The 23,613-nt window shown below is 46.9% G+C and overlaps 2 protein-coding genes across 2 annotated transcripts in view; one reads left to right on the top strand and one right to left on the bottom strand.

Annotated features, from left to right (window-relative positions):
- Positions 1-2,856, top strand: part of LOC134732861 (dynamin-like 120 kDa protein, mitochondrial) — an 87,674-nt gene extending 84,818 nt beyond the window's left edge. Inside the window, 1 exon segment of the mRNA XM_063619973.1 lies at positions 581-2,856. Coding sequence (XP_063476043.1) covers positions 581-620 — 40 coding nt within the window. The 3' untranslated portion in view covers positions 621-2,856.
- Positions 2,703-23,613, bottom strand: part of LOC134732860 (succinate dehydrogenase [ubiquinone] flavoprotein subunit, mitochondrial-like) — a 25,848-nt gene continuing 4,937 nt past the window's right edge. The window contains 14 exon segments of the mRNA XM_063619972.1: positions 2,703-2,969; positions 5,088-5,218; positions 5,453-5,564; positions 8,902-9,020; positions 13,189-13,232; positions 13,234-13,358; positions 14,496-14,629; positions 14,632-14,690; positions 17,176-17,344; positions 17,497-17,551; positions 19,054-19,218; positions 20,576-20,737; positions 21,467-21,501; positions 21,504-21,552. Coding sequence (XP_063476042.1) covers positions 2,703-2,969; positions 5,088-5,218; positions 5,453-5,564; positions 8,902-9,020; positions 13,189-13,232; positions 13,234-13,358; positions 14,496-14,629; positions 14,632-14,690; positions 17,176-17,344; positions 17,497-17,551; positions 19,054-19,218; positions 20,576-20,737; positions 21,467-21,501; positions 21,504-21,552 — 1,626 coding nt within the window.

The raw sequence follows: 23,613 nt of genomic DNA, 5'->3' as shown, positions 1-23,613 counted from the left end.
TAGTATAGCCTGTTCAATTGGAACATAGTGTGTTGGTTGATTGGATTTGGAGAAAGGGAGGCAATCAAGTTTTTACTACAGTTTCAGCATGTTACAGAATATCGTACACATTGTTAAAATGTTGATGCATTCATATTTTTTGCCAGTTTTAAGCTTGTACGATTTTAAATCATTTCATTACTTTGGAGACTCCCCCCCAACCTTTTTTTTTTTGAGACGGAGTCTCCCACTGTCGCCCAGGCTGGAGTGCAGTGGCGCGATCTCAGCTCACTGCAAGGCGGTTCTCTCCTGCCTCAGCCTCCCGAGTAGCTGGTACTACAGGCACCCGCCACCACGCCTGGCTTTTTTATATTTTTAGTAGAGAGGGGGTTTCCCCGTGTTAGCCAGGATGGTCTCGATCTCCTCACCTCATGATCTGCCCGCCTCGGCCTCCCAAAGTGCTGGGATTACAGGCGTGAGCCACCATGCCCAGCCCTGACTGCCCTTTAAGATGAGTACATAAGTAGTAGTAATACATTTTTCTTTCACATCCTGGAGAAGATACACTGTGTTCACTATTGAAATGAAACCATAAAGCTAGAGTTAGGAAAATTGAAGAAATGAAAAAGGAGCTCACATGATTTTGTCTCAGGAGAGGCTCTTCCAGGATTCTTTGGAGATACGGTGGATTCCATAGCTGGAGGAGGGAAGGGACAGGATGAGCCTGTGGGTGTAGAAAGGAAGTGAGTGTTTGAAAGATGATGAGATGTCAGCAGGTCACAGAAACCCTCTGAAGGAGGCTCCAACTGGCCAGGCTGGGGACAATTTGGGCCCCAAAATAATGACAGTAACAAATTGTAACTCATTGAACGAAATAGGAATCCATACATTGGTAATTACATAAATAAGGGAATAAAACCATTGATGCAAAAAGGGATGTTTATGTCATCACACAAAATATGTTCTCAGAAAATATGTACTAATTACAAGAGGGAAAACAGTAACTTTACAGTGGATGAAGCCTGGCAGGTGGTCAGAGTTAATATTATCAGTAATGGTCAGATCAAAACCATATGCCATCCTCTAAAATGCAAGAAGATCCCTGAAGTAAATATTTATATAGGTTGAACATCCCTAATCCAAACATCTGAAATTCTCCCAAATCTGAAACTTTCTGAGCACCAACATCACATTCAAAAGAAATGTGCTATGGAGTCAGATCTTCCCATTAGGGATGCTCAGACAGTAAGTATAATACAAATATTCCAAGGTCCGAACAAGCCCGAAATCCAGAACACTTCTAGTCCCAAGGATTTCAGAGAAGGAATACTCAAGCCGTGTATTAAATATGCACACACAGGAAAAGGTAGGCACAGATACAAAGAAATTTAAACCATAATGGGTCATCTCAAGTTAGTGAGCTCTTATTTCAATCTCTTTGTACTTTCTAAAATGAGTATGTATTTCTTGAAAAATCACTGAAACTGGCTGGGCGTGTTTGTTCATGCCTGTTGGGGAGGCCAAGACAGGTAGATCACCTGAGCTCAGGAGCTCAAGACTAGCCTGGGCAACGTGGCAAAACCCCATCTCTACAAAACATACAAAAATTAGCCAGGCATGGTGGCATGTGCCCGGGAGGCTGAGGTGGGAGGATCACCTGAGCCGGCGGGAGGTTGAGGCTGCAGTGAGACGAGATCGAGCCACCACATTTCAGCCTGGGCAACAGAGATGAGACTCTATCTCAGACAAACAAAAACAAAACAAAAAACCCAAACCCGGAAACATTAAAAATAGACTTGTGCTAAGCGAGTGAAGTGTGATTTCTATACACTACCAGGAAGTGGCCTTCATGATAAATCCTGAAAATGACCTACTGCCTGAATCACAGACACACTAGATGATAGTGAGAGTCCAAAGGTAACCTCCACAGACACGGCTAAATGATTATACGACTATCTCTTACAAGCTATGAAAAGCTTAAGGGTAAAAGCTTTCTATCTTCATTATTTCTGAATCTCAATGCCCAACGGAAATGCCACACGGGTGAACTGCGCTTGTGTGGAACAAGGCTGCAACCCCCCTACCACACCCTCGGCTGGCTGTTCCCAGGATGCTGCTTACCACAGCCCCTCCTCAATTCCTTTTCTTCTTTCTTTCTTTTTTTTTTTTTTTTTTTAAGAGACGGAGTCTCGCTCAGTCGCCCAGGCTGGAGTGCAGTGGCGCCATCTCGGCTCACTGCAAGCTCTGCCTCCCGGGTTCATGCCATTCTCCTGCCTCAGCCTCCTGAGTAGCTGGGACTAAAGGCGTCCACCACTATGCCCGGTTAATTTTTTTGTATTTTTAGTAGAGACGGGGTTCCCCTCCTCAATTTCTGCCCTTCTCTGCTTGCTCAGTGCCCAGGGGATGCTAAGGGCTGCACCACATCCCCTCAGCTCGCCTGCAGACGCTTCCAGTTGGCCCAGCCCATGAGAGGAGAGGGGAGGGGTCTCTTCCGGGCTCCCTTGGCATGGGACTGGTTTCTGGTAGTGGCTGTGTCCCCACCCCACAGATGCTGACTTTCTCGCTAGGTCCACAATCATCTCCTCCCCTGCCACCAGGCCTTGGACACTTGCTCCTGCCCAGGGACTTCCATCTGGCCCACATCATGGAGCAACGCTTCCTTAAGGCTCCTCTGAACCACCTGCAGGCACTGGATTCTGTCTCCAGCCCGAAGCCTGACTGCGTCAGAGTGCCTTTTTCAGTGGTGCCTCAAATCTGTCAGGAGTTGATTTAAATCTGGCCTGCTCCTCTCCGTTCACCATCAGCAAGGCCGGCCTGCAGACCTGGGTGGGGCCGTGTGGGTGCTGGGCTATGGTGAGAACGAGCTCCACACTGACCTTCCCAGTGCTGACGTCCACATAGGACAGGGTGTGCTTCCTCCAGTGCTTCTCAAAGGGCTTCTTCTGTTTCCCCTGGATGGGCTTGGAGTGATCACACTCATTAATCCACACCTGACGCCAGAAACACCATCACATTTCTCATTACTCTAACAGAGCAACACAGAAAAAACACAGCAAACATTAAAATGATCTAAAAGACAGATGCCCTAGAACTCATTCCATTTCCACTTCAGCCCAGGAGGTTGGCACCATCAACATGTTCAGAACCCACAGAGGACACATGGGTGGCCAGGGGTGTGCAGCCAGCAGCGAGTCCAGAGTAATCCATGTCCGCGTGTTCCCTTAGACATCCTTTATGTACCTAAGAGTTTATCAAATACTTTGTCTTTTTGCTCCATGCACTAGGAAACTACCTCAATCCTTTCTTTCAGCCTGTTTTTATTAAAGAAATTTTTTCTTTTGAGACAGGGTCTCGCTGTCACCTGGGCTGGAGTGCAGTGGTGTGAGCACAGCTCGCCGGAGCCTTGACTTCCCAGGCTCAATCATCTCACCTCAGCCTCCTGAGCAGCTGGTACTTCAGGCACGTACCAACACGCCTGGCTAATTTTTTAATTTTTGTAGAGACAGGTTTCGCCATGTTGCCCAGGCTGGTCTAGAACTCTGGGGCTCAAGTGATCTGCCTGCCTCAGCCTCCCAAATGCTGGGATTACAGATGGGAGCCACTGCACCTGGCTTCTATTCTAATTAAAACTCATTGTCACCAACTAAATTTATGCTCCTGGTCAGGCACAGTGGCTCATGCCTGTAATCCTAGCACTTTGGGAGGCCAAGGTGGGTGGTTCACTTGAGGTCAGGAGTTCGAGACCAGCTCGGCCAACATGGTGAAACCCCGTCTCTACTGAAAATACAAAATTAGCCAGGCATGGTGGCATGCGTCTGTAATCCCAGCTACTTGGGAGGCTGAGGCAGGAGAATCACTTGAACTCGGGAGGCAGAGGTTGCAGTGAGCTGAGATCGCGCCGCTGCACTCCAGCCTGGGGGACGGTGAGACTCCATCTCAAAAAAATAAAAATAAAAATAATAAATTGCTTATTATTCTGTATTGTGGCAAACACGGATTCATATACTTTGCAGGAAAGACTCTTAATATGTATGAGACGAGCAAGTTCTGAGCAGTGATCACAGCCATCAGGATATTCTAGTGGAGGGTAAATCAGTAAAATTTCATGGTGAATACAAATGATTTTCCCATTCACCGTGTTCAGCTGACTGGAAAGGCTGCCACCAGCTGCCCACACACAGTCCTGAACCAGCCTGTGTGCCTGCCTTGTGGAGCCTTTGTCCTTTTGCTGATGTGGTTTATCCTGAACTTGCATTTGCACCCCAAGCTTCCCTTTCCGTGGTTTTTTGCTATCATATGTGAAAAACTCTTACCAGGCAGAATCCAACATGTGTGCTCTGCACAAAAATCAGTTCATCTGAAGAACAAGTGACCACAGGGCAGGCTCTATAATACCTTTTCCAAACCACAGGGCAGGTCTGAAACGGTGGCTTACTCGTTATTTAATAAACTGACATTTCCTCCACAGGGCAGGTTTGAAATGGTGGCTTACTCATTATTTAATAAACTGGCATTTATTTCCTGGTCATGACACTCTGGCTGCACTTTTTTTTTTTTTGAGACAGAGTCTCACTCGCACTCCAGCCCGGGCTGGAGTGCAGTGCCGCGATCTCGGCTCACTGCAAGCTCTGCCTCCCGGTTCACGCCATTCTTCTGCCTCAGCCTCTCCGAGTAGCTGGGACTACAGGCGCCCGACTAATTTTTTTGTATTTTTAGTAGAGACGGGGTCTTTAGTAGAGACTGTGGTCTCGATCTCCTGACCTCATGATCCGCCCGCCTCGGCCTCCCAAAGTGCTGGGATTACAAGCGTGAGCCACTGCGCCGGGCCCCTGGCTGCACTTCTAACCTTGCCCTTCTAACAGCAAATCACATTGGCTTGGAGATGCCACTGCTGGCATCAGTGGACGCTGACCCAAAGCAAGGAAAGGTTGCAGTGATCCAGAAGATGGCGAGAACCCAGGGATCAAAGTTACCAGGGGGAAAAAAGCATTTTTTGGATTTACTTTTGGGGAAACGAAATAAAATGCAGAGAAAATGCAGGGGTGGGGCTGAGTCCCACCAGGTGGGAGGAAAAGGCAGGTGCAGGTGGGTGTGGTGAGAAGGCGCACCTTGTAGTCTTCCCTGGCGTGCCCGCCCCGTGACTCCTTCCACGCCTCTGCTCCACTGATGGTCTGCGGCGCACACAGCATCAGGTTCTGCAACTCCAGGGTCTCCACCAGGTCCGTGTTCCAGACCATTCCTAGGGACACAAAAAGTTCCATCAGGGGCAGGCAGGACCCAGTCACATGGGCCCTCCGAGCTGTCAGCCTGGGCCTGCTAGTCTGTGGAGTCACTGGTAGTGGCTTTATAGCTGAGGGCCAGGACCCATCCAGACAGCAAGCATGGAACTAAGTCAGCACTGACGGGACAGACACCAGCCCACCCTGCAGAAGGCAGGGCCCAACAGTGTGCACGGAGCCGGCTGTCTGCTCACCCCGGTCGAACGTCTTCAGGTGCTTCAGGTCTCTGTGGAGCTTGCTGATTTTCCCACAACCTTCTTGCAACACGCTTCCCACACGGAACACGGCAGCATGATTTTGCATTGACTGTGGCACAAAATATTATTTGTAAACTTTTAATCCATAGAAGCAGCCATACCAAGAACTGCTTAACTTTCAGACCTGTTGTTTTGTATTTCATTTTGTTATGTAAATTAAACGGAAAAATCAGGAAATTTAGACTTTGAGTTTATTACTCCGAACTTAAAAATGAAGTTTTGACTAAAGCTTCTGAATAAATAAATGTTTCTATTACATACATATCTTAGACCCACACACATCCTTTCCAGCGGGATATAGCCGGGGTCCAGGACTCCATGCAGACTGCCTGTGAGGCACCACGTTCCATACGGCTCCGCGGCCAACCAGGCAGGGCTGCCTCCCCACACCCCTGGTGGGACTCCTGACGTGGGGTCTGGTGGTCAACGTGACACGAGCCAGCAGCCCTGTGGTGATACACACTAGGAGGAGCTGAGCAGAGCCCTGCTGATGTGGTGGGGTTGGAGCGGAAGGTCTTCAAGGAGAGGGAGGGGCGTGGGTGGCTGGGGCCCTTGGCCCATCTGGCTACTGTCTTTTGCCTATTTTGTAGAAGCTCCTTGTACACTGAGTTCCTTCATAGTTTTACGGTGGTGAGAAACGTGCTATGCAGTGGACGTGAAGTTTACTGTAGGTATGCTGGGAACTGGGCGTCAGCTTTTGCTTCCTGTGGGACAGACAGGTACCACCTCCGTGATCCCTCCTCCTCCTTGCTTCTCCCTCTCACTGTGCTTTGCTCCACTGACCCTAACTGTCTCTTCCGCTACCAATGCACCTTCATGGTTTAATTTGGACATTTCATCTGATTTTCCTGAGACTCATACATAATTGTAACACTGTAATGCACATCAACCTAATGGTTTTTCAGGAAGAACAAATGAAAAAAATTGCATCTCAGAATCTAGTGTTACATTCTTTCATGTCCTTTAGCAGCCACGTTTTCATATCCTTTTTTCGTATTTCTGGTTACATTATTTGAAGGCATTCTAAATTTTTTGTTTGAAATGTGAATGAGATATTTACTGACGTCTGAGCAGACTACTGCTGGCACATTGCAAAGCTACTGATTTTTAGATACAAATCTCTTATCCAGATACCTTACTACATTCTTGTTTTGTTTCTGTTAGTTTTTCAGTTTATTCTCTGGAAATTTTTTAGAAATTATATCTGTAAATAATGGCAACTGTATCTATTCCTTTTCAATATTTACTGCCGAAACCAGCTGGGTCGTGGAAACCCTAACCCAGCGGCAGTAGAGGAATTAAAGACACACACACAGAAATATAGAGTGTGGAGTGGGAAATCGGGGTCTCACAGCCTTCAGAGCTGGGAGCCTCGAACAGAGATTTACCCACGTATTTATTGACAGCAAGACAGTGATAAGACTTACTAAAAGTATTCCTTATGGGAAATAAAGGGAAGCAGGAGCATGTCCTTAAGGCACAGATCGCTCATGCTATTGTTTGTGGTTTAAGATTGCCTTAAGAGGTTTTCCGCTCTGGGTGGGCCAGGTGTTCCTTGCCCTCATTACGGTAAACCCACAACCTTCTGGCGTGGGCGTCATGGCCATAACGAGCATGTCACATGCTGCAGAGATTTTGTTTATGGCCAGTTTGGGGGCCAGTTTATGGCCACATTTGGGGGCCTGTTTCCAACAACGTACCTCATTTCTTTTTTTGATTGTTACTATTAATAGCCAGAGTCAGCAGAAAAATCCCTTCCCCAACGAAACGCATTTCCACAAGCATAGGAAGCTCTGTTTGTTCAGTGCTGACTCCGGCACCTCATGGAGCCTGGGATACAGCAGGCACCAAGACACACCTTGTTTGGTGGGAACACTTCTAGTATTCTCACTTCAAACTATCTCAGATTTGCCATTTCTATATCCTAAGGCATGTTCCCATTCTCTAATGCAATGGTTCCTTCTTTCCCAGCTGGCCTCCAACCCTACAAAAGCACTGCAGGGCATCACTCAGCCTTCTGTGCCTTAGTCACGCTGTTCTTCTCACCTTTCCACAAAGCCTCCCTCAAGCCCAGCCTCACTTGAAGACTGAAGGGCACAGGCCTCTGAAAATGTCAGCAGCGAACCTGCTCTCTTGTGTCTAACACCAAATGCCTTTCAGAATACGACTAAAGCAATGGACTTCTTTTTAGAAAATACGCAGAAATTCTTGCAAATAGTAGACAAGAGATCTCATTCTTGGACACGAATCCTTGTTATTAGAGGAATTCAGTTTCTTAGACTGACTATATATCAGGTTCTCCACAGCCCCCTGTGGCTAATGGCTGCCATACTGGACGGCAAACACTCAACATTTCCATCATCACAGACGGTCCTACTGGACCGACTCCCAGCAGCACAGGCCGCACAGATCACTTTCCACCCGCCGCCCACTCTCCCTCTCTTCTGAGTATATTTAGGGGCAGCAACAGGTCCAGCTTAAAGACGTTTCCGAGCTGCTGGAAGCCAGGCGTGATGACATGATCAATATCTGGGCCTGAGATGTAAGCACCAGTGTTGTGTTGAACTCCAGGAAACCTCTGAGAAAGCTGCCCTGCTGGGGACTGAGCTTCTATGGCGGTCCTGCGGCTCCCTCTCCTCCACGCTGTGACTCATCCATGACAGCCAGCGACGGTCAGGGCACGGAGGTCACGCCCAGGCACACACAAGTGAACCACAGAAGGCTGTCCTGGATGCTAAGCAGTCACGAATTCTGCCCTAGCCTGCTGACCTTCTATGTGGAAGAGAAGTGCACTTCTGGTCTCTTCCATATTCTTGGTACAGTGAGGAGCACATCCTGCTGCTGTTTCCTCCAGATACTGGTGCAGCCTCTTATGTTTATCGCAGCACTAGTCACAATAGCAAAGTCATGGAATCAACCTAATTGTCCAACAATGGACGACCGGATGAAGAAAATGTGGCACATATATACCATGAAATACTACTCAGCCACGAAAAAAGAACGCAATCATGTCTTCTGCAGCCACACGGATGGAACGGGAGTTCACTATCCTAAGTGAAGTGACTCAGAAGGTCAAGTGTCACACATTCTCACTGGAAGTGGGCGCTGAACGGTGAGTACACCTGGACACACGGAGTGGACTAACAGAGACTGGGGGCTCCAAAAAGCGGGGGGTGGGGGTGGGGATGAGCAATTACCTGCTGGGTACAACACACACGACTTGCGTGACGGGTACATGAAAAGCCCAGACTCCACCACATCACAGTAAAAACATCCACACAAAACTGCACCTGCATCTCCCTAAATCTATTTTTAAAAAAACAAAACCAGTGCAGGACCAGGTATGCAGCCCGCCTGCTCACCCCAGAGCGAGTCCAGGCTCTTACCTTCTGCATACTGAGTCGCAGTTCCAATGTTCTTATGCTTCCATCAGCAAATCTCAATTTGTCAAGATTCATGACAGATTCTTCCCCAGCATTTGGTTTAATTGGAGGGACTTTATCTCCTAAAACACCAACAAAAAACGCTAGAATTTAACTTTCGAAAAACGTTTTAAAAAACCAAATGGATTTAGAATGACACACAAATATGTAGCACAGCCGCTCAAGGAGCCTGGAAACTGTGTAAGTCTCCTGAGCTAACACACTGCCAGCCCACCCTACATCTGAGGCCATCTGTTGAGTTGGGCCAATTTTAAAGAACAGACATGAAACGCAAAACTGTTGGCACACAGTAGATATCCATTAAGTAATCTTAGAGTGAATAAACTAGAAATCATCTTTAAAATTAAAAAATTAAATGTAGGCCGGGGGCGGTGGCTCACGCCTGTGATCCCAGCACCGTAGGAGGCCGAGGTAGGTGGATCACTTGAGGTCAGGAGTTCAAGAGCAGCCTGGCCAACGTGGCAAAACCGCATTTCTACTAAACACACAAAAATTATCTGGCATGAGAACTGCTTGAACCCGAAAGGTGGAGGTTACAGTGAGCCGAGATTGCGCCACTGCACTCCTGCCTGGGCAACAGAGCGAGACCCTGTCTTACAAAAAAAAAAAAAATGTATACAAATTTATATATATTAAATGTATATAAATGTCACTCCACTAAGGGGAAGAAAAGACACCTTCCAGATGGTGGTCCCAAGGGGCCGGCCACCCCAGTGTCCTTCACATCGGGGGAGGAAGGTGGCTGCTGTGTGCTTGAAAGTCACCTGCTGACTTCGACTGTTGTGTGCTCTCACCTATACTTCAAGATTTGCAATTCTTTTCTTTTTTGAGATGGAATTTTGCGCTGTAGCCCAGGCTGGAGTGCAGTGGCACCATCTTGGCTCACTGCAACCTCCACCTCCTGGTTCAAGCAATCCTCCTGCCTCAGACTCCGGAGTAGCTGGGACTACAGGAGTACGCCACCATACCTGGCTAATTTTTGTATTTTCAGTAGAGGTGGGGTTTCACCATGTTGGCCAGGCTGGTCTCGAACTCCTGACCTCAGGTGAGCCACCTGCCTCGGCCTCCCAAAGTGCTGGGATCACATGTGTGAGCCACTGTGCACGGCGAAGATTTGCAACTCTTTTGTTTCCAAGATGTCTTGAAAAAAGTTGTAAAGTTTTTCTTTTTATAACATTATATATATATATTTGCTTCAATAGGTAACACATGCAGGAGGTAGGAGGTATGAAATGCAGGAGTCAAACAGGCCCTGCCCCGCCCACTGCCTCTCCCCGGGCCCAGGCTGTGGGTCTCCTGAGGGTCTGCACCGCCTCTCCCCGGGCCCAGGCCGTGGGACTCCTGAGGGTCTGCACTGCCTCTCCCCGGGCCCAGGCCGTGGGTCTCTTGAGGGTCTGCACCGCCTCTCCCCAGGCCCAGGCCGTGGGACTCCTCCTGAGGGTCTGCACCGCCTCTCCCCGGGCCCAGGCCGTGGGTCTCTTGAGGGTCTGCACCGCCTCTCCCCGGGCCCAGGCCGTGGGTCTCTTGAGGGTCTGCACCGCCTCTCCCCGGGCCCAGGCCGTGGGTCTCTTGAGGGTCTGCACCGCCTGTCCCTGGGCCCAGGCCGTGGGTCTCCTGAGGGTCTGCACCGCCTCTCCCCGGGCCCAGGCCGTGAGTCTCGAGGGTCTGCACCGCCTCTCCCCCGGCCCAGGCCGTGAGTCTGGAGGGTCTGCACCGGGTCTCTTGAGGGTCTGCTCAAATGTTTCTAGGCTCGCTGGTGTTTCTTTTCCTTTTGTTTATAATGCTTTAAAAATTGATCATTCATTAAAATTGACTTTTTTCTTTTGGTGGACAGTTCTACAATTTATTTTTTCTTTTCTTTTTTTTGAGACAATGTCTCTTCCCTCTGTTGCCCAGGCTGGAGTGCAGTGGTGTGATCTCGGCTCACTGCAACCTCCGCCTTCCAGGCTCCAGCAATCCTCCCACCTCAGCCTCCCAAGTAGCTGGGACTACCCAAGTGTGAGCCACCATACCCAGCTAATTTTTGTATTTTTGGTAGAGAGACGGGGTTTCATCACCTTGCCCAAGCTGGTCTTGAACTCCTGAGCTCAAGCAATCTGCCTGCCTCGGCCTCCCAAAGTGGTGGGATTATAGGCGCGAGCCACTGCACCCAGCCTCAGTTCTACCAATTTCAACACATGTACAGATGCATGTAACCACTTTGGGAGGCTGAGACAGGAGGATCACTTGAGGTCAGGAGTTCAAGACCATCCTGGGCAACACAGGGAGACCCTGTCCCTAGAAAACATTTTTAAAAATTAGCCAGATGTGGTGGCGTGCACCTGATCGTATGTACCACTGCGCTCCAGCCTGGGCGACAGAGGGAGACTATGTCTAAAAATATATATATATATATATGTATTTTTTTTGGGGGGGGGCGTGGGGGAGAAGTAGGGATGCTACAAGCATTTTTTCATTTTTAAAAATTAAAGCTTAAAGATACAGTAAAATAAACTCATCATTTTTAATGTAGGGTTTTTCAAATTTTGACACACACAGAGCTGTGTCTGTAAGTCTCAGCACAATCAGGAAACAGCTTCTGGCAACCACCAATCCCTTTTCTTCCCTAGATGTGCCTTTTCCAGAATGTCGTATCAACAGAACCACAGGTGTGCAGCCTTTTGAGTCTGACTCCACAGCATCCTGTGTGAGATGCTGCATGTGTGAGCGGTTTCTCAGATGTAAAGTATAGGGTATTCTTACAAAATGTTCTTTTCTGCATTTTCAAAGAAAGAGAAGCTCAAAATTTCTACATTGCTCTGAGAGAAGTGGTATCAGTCCTCACTGCTACAAAGTGCAGGGCTATGGAATGAGACAAGCACAACCTGTGGCGTCATGAACGACGGACCTGAACTCCGCCTTCACCGATGATCAGCAATGGCTTGGGATAAGATGCCAGCTCTGCGTGTGCTGGCCTCCTGGGCTGTGGTCAGATCCACAGAGACGGAGTGTCTGAAGTAAGCTACCCTTTTAATACTATCTGTACCTTTCTAACTACAGATATAAAAGGGCGCATGTTTATAAGTTATGGCAGTGCTAGTTTTTATTTCACTTTTATTTGCTCTTTTCAACAGAGCAAAAAGCACCTGTTCTATAAAAACAGCAGAAATCATGCTAAACAGTTAACACCAGAGAAACGTAACGGGAAGAACGTGGGCCTGGGGTCCCACCATCCTTGCCACACAAACATCCACCAGTGCCTCATCCACCTCACACTGTTCCGAGCACACGAGGCTGGATAACCACCGTGAACATCTCTGGAGGTGGGAGTGATGCTAACTGTCCTGTTCTTAGTGCACGTAAGACTCACACTCCCACACATGGTATTTCTTTTCCTGCACGTTATTTGACACTATCATGAAAAGAAAACCAGCAAGTGAAATCCAATCTGTCCATAGAGGGTGGGAATCCTGTTCACTCTAAGTCAGCCCTTCTCCTCCAATAGAGATTAGTTGTACTTTGTTTTTAGAATGGCCTAAATTATTTTTCTAAGTACCAAGAAGTTACATATTCATTCATGCCAACTATTTTAAATATTTCATTGCAAATAAGTGATTTTTATCAGGCAAGTAATATGTAATGAAATTCCCCTACGAATAACAACTTCCTAATAGTGCTTTTTCTAAGCAGAAAATAATGACTGCAAAATAATTAAAAAAAAAAAAAATGTAACCCCAAAAATGTCACCTTAACTGTTAAGATCCCCAACCAGCCTCTATCTAGTCTCAACATTACCACCATATAATCTCTGGATTTCTCAGTTTAATCACTTCTGGGGAAAAAACCCAGACTACCTCTATATGATCACTAAGCAAATTTCCAGTAACAAATCGAGGCTTTGTAACCGGCTGGGTGCAGTGGCTCATGCCTGTAATCCCAATAGTTTGGGAAGCTGAGGCAGAAGGACTGTTTGAGTCTAGGAGTTCAAGACCAGCCTGGGCAATGTTGTGAGACCCTGTCTCTACAAAAAAATTTTTTTTAAATTAGCCAGGTGTGGTGGTGCATATCTGCAGTCCCAGCTACTTCGGGCTCTGAAGGTTGAGGTGTTGAAGACTGCTTGAGCTCGGGAGGTTGAGGCTGCTATGACTGTGCCACTGCACTCCAGCCTGGGCTGACCCTGTCTCAAAAAAAAGAAAGAAGACTAACCTCCTGCCCTTCTCAAATAGTCTGGCTCCTGAAGAAAACACTTACCAGGCCTACATGACTCTTCGATGCTCAGGGCACATGCCTGACCAGACAACCAGGTCCAACAGCGAGTTTGCCCCGAGGCGGTTGGCACCACGTACAGAGGCACAGGCGGCCTCCCCACAGGTGTACAGGCCGGGCACAATCTGATCCTGGCCATTCACACGCCTCAGGACCTGTGGAAAGGAAGATTTCATTTCAGGTGAAATGTCAAGGTGCCCATTCCTCCACAAGCCCATCTCCCTCAACAGGGTGTCTGTGCTACGGGTCAGAGAAAGAGAGGGAAGTAGGCCGGGCGCGGTGGCTCACGTCTGTAATCCCAGCACTTTGGGAGGCTGAGGCGGGTGGATCACCTGAGTTCAGGGGTTCAAGACCTGTCTGGCTAACATGGTGAAACCCCGTTTCAACTGAAAGTACAAAAATTAGCCAGGCATGATGGCGGGTGCCTGTAATCCCAGCTACTTGGGAGGCTGAGGCAGAAGAATCGCTTGAATCTGGGAGGCGGAGGTTGCAGTGAGCCGAGATTGCGCCATTGCACTCCAGCCTAAGCGACAGAGCGAGTCTCCATCTCCAATAAACAGAGAGGGAAGTAAAGACCGTATCTGAGAAGGAAATAAGGACCATAGCTACTCTTCTTCAGAGGGAAACTTCCGAATGTCTCCCCCAGTTTCCCCTCTGCCCCTGAGCACCTGCTGTTACAAGCAGGTCAGAGGACCTCCAATGTCAGCATCTGCGACTGTCCCTCGTGTCCCATGTTCCCGAGGCCCTCACCACCTGTGCTCCGGCTCGGACCCAGGAGCACGGCAGGTGGAGGAACATCAGCAGGGGAGACTGATGTTCCAGACTCTTCTACCCCGTTCACCTCTTCATCTACACAGGGAAAGTAACAGCTTCCACCCACCTCGCCCAACAAGGAGGCTAAGTGATTGACAAGCTCTGTGTGAACCGCAAACCACTCAGAGGTATGAATTATAAAGATCCCTCAATGTACAAGATCATTAGAAATAGGAATTATAAAGATCCCTCGATGTATAAGATCATTAGAAATAACACAAGATCATATAGGAAAGTAATTATAAAATGGAAAAAGCTGCAAATGATGTATCTATGACAGTTCACTAAGGCGGAATAAATTACTAAGCCCCCCTCCATCCTCCAGTAATAGAAATGTAAAGTGCGATCTAGAAAACAATACAGTACTTTCCTGAAGAAAACAACTGTCTTTTCCTCTAAGATCTAAAGAGACAACTGCGAGGTGGGCCCCGTCGTCCCAGCCTTCTTTCCAGCTGTGGGAGAAGAGCCAGCACCGTCACCTGCCCCTTGTAGCTGGTGGGAATGCCATCCATGTTATAATGCATGGTGGGGAGGACAGGGATTGGCTCCTTCGTGACGTCCACGCCAGCGAAGATCACGGCTGTCTCTGAAATGCCGGGCAGGCCCGTGGCAGCTGCTCTGGAGGTAGATGGTGCAGCTGCTGGTAGACGTGATCTCCCTCAGGGCCACAGCCTCTGGTTAGACAGAACACCATCACATAAGGCAGAGAACGGCAACGGCAGGAGACCTGAGAATACGTCATCTTGGAAGCGTGTGAGTTTCAACATGTTTTGATAATGAGGAAAATTTCCCCTCACGTATGGTCACCCTCTCATCAAATCTTTTCTAAGCATCTACCATGTGCCAGGGACAACCCCAGGTGCTGGGACACAGCTGAGAACCAGAACAAAACTGTGCCCTAACTGAACTCACACTCGTCTCAGCGATCACAGCCTGCTGTGGCTGTCCTTGGTAAGTGCACTAGAAAGGCCTCTATGCCAAATACAGTCGTCCCTGTGTATCCATGGCAGGTTGGGTCCAGGACCCCCACGGATACCAAAATCCGTGGATGCTCAAGTCCCTAATATAAAATAGGAGAGTATTTGCATATAACCTATGCACATCCTCCTCCATATTTTAAATCATCCTCATTTAAAGTTTTACATTTAAGTTTTACAGCAACTCCAGGATTACTCATAGTACCTAATACAATGTAAATGCTAGTAAATAGTTGTTACACTGTGTTGTTTAGGGAACAATGACAAGGAAAAAAAGTCTGCATATTTGTAAGGATGCAATTTTATTTTCAATACATAGTTGGTTGAAACCACACATGTGGAACCGATGGATACAAAGGGCCACCATATTCCAAAAAACCATCTGACTTCTCTTTTTTTAATATAAAAATGTAAAACCTCGAAACGCCATACCGGCAGATATTTTGCAAGCGTCATTACATTAAAGAACAGGGTCAGGCCCTATCTGATCTTTGACAAACCTGACAAAAACAAGCAATGGGGAAAGGATTCCCTATTTAATAAATGCTGTTGGGGAAACTGGCTAGCCATATGTAGAAAGGTGAAACTGGATCCCTTCCTTACACCTTATATAAAAATTAATTCAAGATGGATTAAAGACTTATTATGTTAGACCTAAAACCATGAAAACCCTAAAAGAAAACCTAGGCATTACCATTCAGGACACAGGCATGGGCAAGGACTTCATGTCTACAACACCAAAAGCAATGGCAACAAAAGCCAAAATTGACAAATGGGATCTAATTAAACTAAAGAGCTTCTGCACAGCAAAAGAAACTACCATCAGAGTGAACAGGTAACCTACAAAATGGGAGAAAATTTTCACAACCTACTCATCTGACAAAGGGCTAATATCCAGAATCTACAATGAACTCAAACAAATTTACAAGAAAAAAACAAACAACCCCATCAAAAAGTGGGCGAACGACATGAACAGATACTTCTCAAAAGAAGACATTTATGCAGCCAAAAAACACATGAAAAAGTGCTCATCATCACTGGCCATCATAGAAATGCAAATCAAAACCACAATGAGATACCATCTCACACCAGTTAGAATGGCGATCATTAAAAAGTCAGGAAACAACAGGTACTGGAGAGGATGTGGAGAAATAGGAACACTTTTACACTGCTGGTGGGACTGTAAACTAGTTCAACCATTGTGGAAGTCAGTGTGGCGATTCCTCAGGGATCTCGAACTAGAAATACCATTTGACCCAGCCATCCCATTACTGGGTATATACCCAAAGGACTATAAATCATGCTGCTATAAAGACACATGCACACGTATGTTTATTGCGGCAGTATTCACAAGAGCAAAGACTTGGAACCAACCCAAATGTCCAACAACGATAGACTGGATTAAGAAAATGTGGCACATATACACCATGGAATACTATGCAGCCATAAAAAATGATGAGTTCATGTCCTTTGTAGGGACATGGATGAAACTGGAAATCATCATTCTCAGTAAACTATCGCAAGGACAAAAAACCAAACACCACATGTTCTCACTCATAGGTGGGAATTGAACGATGAGAACACATGGACAGAGGAAGGGGAACATCACACTCCAGGGACTGTTGTGGGGTGGGGGGAGGGGGGAGGGATAGCATTACGAAATATACCTAATATTAAATGATGAGTTAATGGGTGCAGCACACCAACATGGCACATGTATACATATGTAACAAACCTGCACATTGTGCACATGTACCCTAAAACTTAAAGTACAATAATAATAAAATAAAATTAAAAAAAAAAAAAAGAGCTGCAAATTGTCTTACTGAAAGCCAAATAACCCCCACACTTTGAAAGCTGCCGAAAAACATCTGTGGGTATCAGACACAACACCCAAGGCTCACATACTGACTTCAGGTTGGGTGTGTCTCTCTCCCATACTCCGTCACATACACACACTAAGAGAAACTCTGTTCCACAGATTTGAGAAACTAGCTAAAATTTTCAAAATGTAGGTATTTAGGAAAATATCACAGACTAACAGACGCCTGCCGGCAGCTAAGAGAGGTGGCTGTGCACATGTCCCTGCACACGAAGGTGAGGGCGAGCGGTGCTGAAACTCACAGAAGCAACCCCGGCCCGTGTGCCCGCTCAGACAATGCTGGTGGTAAATCACACGCACCTTCCTTCGCGGATCTCCAGAGTCATCGACCGAGACACCACATCTCTAGACGCCAGGTCCTTCGCGACAGGGGCGTATCGCTCCATAAACCTTTCGCCTTGACTGTTAATGAGAATGCCTCCCTCTCCACGACATCCTTCCGTAATGAGACAACCAGCACCATGTGTGCCTGCAAAAAACCACACATTTATAACCTAAGAATTGCTAGGTCTCTATTTCAAACGCATTATTTTTTTTTCAAGATACGTTTTGGGGGAGAGACGAAAAAGATACGCAGAAGGCATTATATGCAAAACTGAATAGAAAGAACAGTTAAGATACAGTGGAAAGTCTGGATAACAAAAAGCACGGACAAGGCTGACAGCTGCAGCAGAGGCTGGGGCAGAGCGGCGTCCCCAGAGAGGAGAAAGGCCGGCCCACAGACCTCTGGCCAACACTCTGATTACAGCCGCGTGTACGTTGGATGCCTCAAATCTTGTTTTAATTTTTGAACATTCTTTTGCACTATGATACTGTGGTGACTAGTTAAGAATACTAGCTTGGAGAATTCATATCTAAGTTACCCAAACAGTGGCAAGGACAGTAATAATGATTATTTTAGTTAACATTTACACTGCACTTGCTATGGGCAGTTCTAGCTGCTTTCCACATATTAACTCGTTTAAGTCTTACAACAACTCTGGGTGTACGACCCCCTTTCTCAGTGACAAGCAAATTAACGCTTGGTAACATCCAGTCGTGCAGCTGAGGACAGAGCTCAAACCCAAACCTGGGCAGTCCAGCGGTCTGTGCTCCAAACAGCGGCTCTGTGACTCCTCGGTGCGATGAGAAACAGGGCGTGCCAAGCTCTCGAATTTTAACAAAGGAGATCAAAAACCCTAAACTAAATGTATTTCAAAAGCTACAATTTTTATTACTATACAAAAAGGGCAATCTTGCTTTCAAAACAAGAATGTGATTCTTGCATCTCACCTGCCTTTTGATTTTCTAAGTTTCAATGCTCTTTTTTCTGTGGTTACTTCTCACATATTGAAGACAAAGCATGAGAAGTGGAGCTCTAAGCAAATCACAGAGGGAATTCAGGGGCTCAGTGACATCTTACTGATTAAAAACAGTAATAAAAAATACAACAGGCCAGGTGCAGTGGCTCATGGCTATAATCCCAGCACCCTGAGGGGCCGAGGCAGGAGGATCGCCTAAGCCCTGGAGTTTGAGACCAGCCTGGGCTTAAAATGGTGACACCCCGTCTCTACCAAAAACAAAAAACCCCTCGAAAATTAGCTGGACATGGTAACACATGCCTGTAGTCCCAGCTGTTTCGGAGGCTGAGGTGGAAGGATCGTTTGAGCCTGGGAGACAAAGGCTGCAGTGAGTCTAGATTGCTCCACTGCACTCCAGCCTGGGCAACAGAGCAAGACCCCATCTCTAAACAAATTAAAAAAAAAAACCTACAACAAATTCATTTCTTATTTTCATCCCTTCCAGGGATCAGAAAGCTGACACTGACAGAGAAAGAGAAGACACAGGTCTGGTCCTTCAGCAACACTTCAGGGGTCTCCATCGTCCACAGGTCAGAAAAGCTACCCAGAAAAGTCCAGGAGTGTCACATATCCCAAGTTAAAACCTGGTATAGAAGATTATCAATTCAGCTTTCCAAAATAGATGCAAGAAGTCACACATTGCCTTAGGGGCAGCTCCTCAAGGCACATGTCTGATCCTGTCACATCAACAGTCGCTGCATGTGTCCCACACCGCTGTTCTCTGTTGCTTTTTACGTAATCTCTGGCTGACTCACTGGGCACGCTAGCCCATTCCCCGCTGTCACCATAAGCCCCAGCACTACGTGTCCTGTCTCAGGTGGACCGGGGGCAGCCTTACCCTCCTGTATAAGGTGTGCAATATTGAGTGGCCGGTCCGATCAGCCACAAAGCAGCACCGACGAGCCTGCCCACCCTTTCCAAACTTGAGGCTTTGTCCACCAAATGCACGCTGATAAATCTTCCCATCTTCAGTTCTGCTAAATGGCAAGCCATAATTTTCTAGCTGTGAAAGATAAACAAAAACCTTATTACCTTAAAGGAGTCAAGATATTCACAACTAATCTACAGTAAACAACTTTAACACAAATCTGCAAACCCAAAGTAAACTATTTTATGAACATGTCAACACTTCATCAAAGAGAAGCTTTTCTTGTTACATGTAATGCATAGTTCATGACGGACAAAGACTTCTCTTGTGAGCTTTGCTAATCACCATTCTTTCGGCTGCCACATCTGCCTCAATTGCTTACATTTTTTCCCAGACTCTTGTACTAGAAACAGACTACGAGAGCACCCAGAGCCTCCCGCCCATCACCTCGACCACGGCAGCGGGGGCCTGCTCCACCATGTAGTGGATGGCATCCTGGTCCCCCAGCCAGTCGGAGCCCTTCACGGTGTCGTAGAAATGCCACCTTCAGTTGTCCTCTTCCATGTTCCCCAGAGCAGCATTGATTCCTCCCTGGAAACACCAACCACTCCTTACGAGCCACAAACAGGAGCCCCAGCTTTCTCTTCCAGGCCCAAATCCACCCACTGGGGGATTCAGAGAAAGCCAACTACCCACACGGTGACTCCAGTGAGGGCTGACCTCAGCAGAGGAGCAGCGAGGCCTGACAGATCCCAGATCACAACCCCTCCCTGACTCGCCCAGTGGTTCCATCCCTTAGCCTCAGTCTCCTCATCTGTGTGGTGGAGACACAGGGAACTCCAGGAAGGGCTGACTGCAGCAGTGAGTGAAAGGCTACCTGTAATATGCTTATTACCTAACATTATCTGGCACAGAAAAGGTACTCAACAAATCTTTCCAGATAGTTTTATTAACAAATCTTCCCAATGGCATTTACGGGCATGTGTTAAAGATTAGAAGTGCTTCCTGCCAAGTAATAAACTCCACACTCAGAGTCACACTCCCCTGTACCCCTACTTCCTTTGGCTGTGTGTGCCCACCACCGTCTTACCCCTCAGAGAGTCCCGGAAGACAGCAGCACAGGGACAAATGAAGCCCTTGCCCTTTTCTTCCCCAGCCTAAACTCTGATTCCTCCTCTTTAGATGATCTCCTTTTCTTAAGGTGTTGGGGTGGCGCGGGTGGGTGGGGAGGGTAGCAGGCGAGATGGTCACAGAAAACCCAAGTGTGACTGGAGTCCCAATTAAGAGTGACAACAAGGCTCCCGCCCTTCAAAGTCCCCAGGGAAGAGGCTCCAGGGAGAGACCGCTGAGAGGGTGAGCTGAGTGAGTAAGGCACAGCAAGAGGCCATGTGGCTGGAGCACGGGGAGGAGGCAGGAGCCTCCCCAGGTAGAAAATGCGAAGCTGTGCAGGACCTGCACGGAGTGGGAGCACGGGGGGGCACCTTTCTCTCACCTCCGCCGCAACAGTGTGTGACCTGGTAGGAAACAGCTTTGTAACACACACTGTATTAAACCCTGCCTCAGAAAGGCCAAATGCAGCTCCCGAGCCTGCCCCTCCAGCGCCTACCACCACTGCGTCGAATTCATGGTCCACTACTGGATACTGAGCAGAAATCTGGAAAAGAAAAATTCACCTGTCAATCACATGTTCCACTATGCCAAACATGAAGACTCTTGTGACAGTGAAAGAGCCTGACAAACATAAAAGGAGCAACTGCTGGGCACACAGGGCCTCCGTCCTGTCCTGGGGCTGAGCCCTGAACAGTGCGGGGAGAGGTGGGCACATTCGCACCTGGAGAAGGGACTGACAATCAGATTCTATGAATGGTAGAGGGTCTATCCCACGGGATCAGACTGAGGACCACAACTCTACTTCAGGGCCGTGCCTATGCTTATGCCTGACAAGGTGCCAAGGAGTATTCAGTCGCTATTATGAGCTTATGAGAAAAGAACTTCTCAGCAAGTTTCAGTTTTCCAACAGAGAGAGAACAGGCACACTCAACACCAAGGAACCCACACCAGAAGGGCCCCACGGTCCTATTTTCAGTAGGATTTTATCATCTATCACAGCAGATACTGTTCATTTTAATTTATTCCTTTACTTGACCTAAATTTAAATCTAGTTTATGGATACATAAGAGATACAAGTAAAAATGTTAACATCTATGTTTATGTTTGTACTTACAATTAAGTATTATTACACTGAAAATAATTTCAGCATGCACTGGATACCTATGAGAAATTTTTCTCTTATGTCTATGACTCATATGAAAACAAACTGGTATAGATCCTTACCCCCAAGCCAAAAAAATCATTTATAATGGAACAGAAAGCATGAACTTACGGAATCTGAAACTTTAGCAGATGCCCTCTTGTTCCTTCAACAGTGAAGTGAAAACCTCAGGTTCCTGTTTGCAACACTGTTGGCCACTGGAGACACAGAAGACACAGAGCCAGAGGGTTAGTGTCCTGAAGGAACAAATGCTGTGGGGGATAGGAATTCAGATTTCCCCCTGCAAACTGTTCACCTTCTTATGTATCCAGGTGCCCCTGTGCATCCAGAAAGCTCAGCTGGGACCCTCTACTTAACCCTGAAGGGCAGCCCAAGGGGCAACGAAGGACTGAGCCCCCAGGTCCTCCTTTCCACCCTTACTTGGCACTCTAGAAAACCAGGATGAAGCTTATTTCCAAACAGGATACTCACTGACTCAGATACAAAATGAAAAAGGCACACTTCCTCTGTAAAGTCTTCATTTATGCTACTTAGTGGAGAAGAGGAAAGACATCTATATCGTATTACTGTATGTGGTATTTTGCAAATAATGAAGCATTTTAACTGGCTCCATCAGAGCCCTTTCCACACTACAGTTCCAATCGTCCATGAGGGCTTGCAGTCAGTTCAAAAGGCACTGGACACTGAATCAGGAGATCTGTATCCTGGAACAGTAAAAGCTGACAGCCCAGAGGGAAGAGCTGTCATACCTTCATGACACAGGAGGATGTCGGATGCACACTCGCCCCTGCCTGGCTGCTCCTGGCTTTTTCCTGGCCAACGTCTACAACTTGACATATCTCACTGCTTAAATTTTCCATCTTAGAAACCTTTACTCAAGAAAACTCGTTTTAGTCTTTAGTTTTTAGTGGCTCTATGTAAGAGAGGTGACACTGTCCCATATGCTAAGGTTGGCCAGCCATTCGGGGGATACCTTGTCCATTCTGCTAGTGGCATTTTAGAAGACCACTGAATAGTCTCAGAAATATCATAGGCCGGGCGTGGTGGCTCACGCTTGTAATCCCAGCACTTTGGGAGGCCGAGGCGGGCGGATCACGAGGTCAGGAGATCTATGGCCATCCTAGCTAACATGGTGAAACCCCGTCTCTATTAAAAAATACAAAAAAAAAAAATTAGCTGGGCGTGGTGGCGGGCGCCTGTAGTCCCAGCTACTCAGGCGGCTGAGGCAGGAGAATGGTGTGAACCCGTGAGGCGGAGCTTGCAGTGAGCGGAGATTGCGCCACTGCACTCCAGCCTGGGTGACAGAGTGAGACTCCGTCTCAAAAAAAAAAAAAAAAGAGAAATATATCATAAAGAATAGTTTTAGGGGCTGGGCGCGGTGGCTCATGCCTGTAATCCCAGCATTTTGGGAGGCCAAGGTGGGTGGATCACCTGAAGTCAGGAGTTCGAGTCCAGTCTGGCCAACATGGCGAAACCCCCTCTCTACTAAAAATTAGCTGGGCAGGAGAATCGCTTGAACCCAGGAGGCAGAGGTTGCAGTGAGCCTAGACTGTGCCACTCTACTCCAGCCTGGGCGACAGAGACAATGTCTCCAAAAAGCAAAAGAAAAGAAAAGAAAAAAAATCTTTAGGAAATAATACACTCAGCAATCAGAAGAGGGGATGTGAGGGATGTCTTCAAGTATTTAGAAATACTTGCAATTCAGAAATTACTTATTATGTGGGATAAAAAATTATTCTTTATTTCTCCAATTTCTAGTCTCTGTTTTTACTGACATAAGCTAATTTCGTTTTTTCTTTTTTCAGAAAAAAAAATGAGAAAGAACGAATATTCTTCTACCTTAATATAATTTTTTACATGGTAAAATCATATTTTAAGAAAGAAGTCTTTGAAATAATTTTAATACAAACGTTCTTGAAAATTTTGTAAAGTGCCCTATTAACATAGGTAATAGCACCAATAAAAACAGTACATTATACCAAATGTAAGTAGAAACAGGGAAATCACTCAAACTTTATTTGTTCTTTCTAGGATGTCGAGGTGGAATACCCACTGCCCACCCCCCACCACACACACACAGAGCTGGCTTAAAAGGGGCAGCTACTATAACACAATCTTGAACAAATTATCATGCCATCCCCCTGGGGAAAAGGACACTAACCCTCTGCTTCTAAATCTAATCTGGGGCAGATTTTTGAATCTGGAAAGCCCAGCTTCAAGCCAATGTCAGTCTTTAGATAAAACTCAAAACTAGTTTT

This window comes from Symphalangus syndactylus, chromosome 17, assembly GCF_028878055.3.
Source record: "Symphalangus syndactylus isolate Jambi chromosome 17, NHGRI_mSymSyn1-v2.1_pri, whole genome shotgun sequence".
NCBI classification, from domain to species: Eukaryota; Metazoa; Chordata; class Mammalia; order Primates; family Hylobatidae; genus Symphalangus; species Symphalangus syndactylus.
The sequence above is the reverse complement of the archived record's forward strand: the minus strand, read 5'-3'. Positions and strand labels throughout refer to the sequence as shown.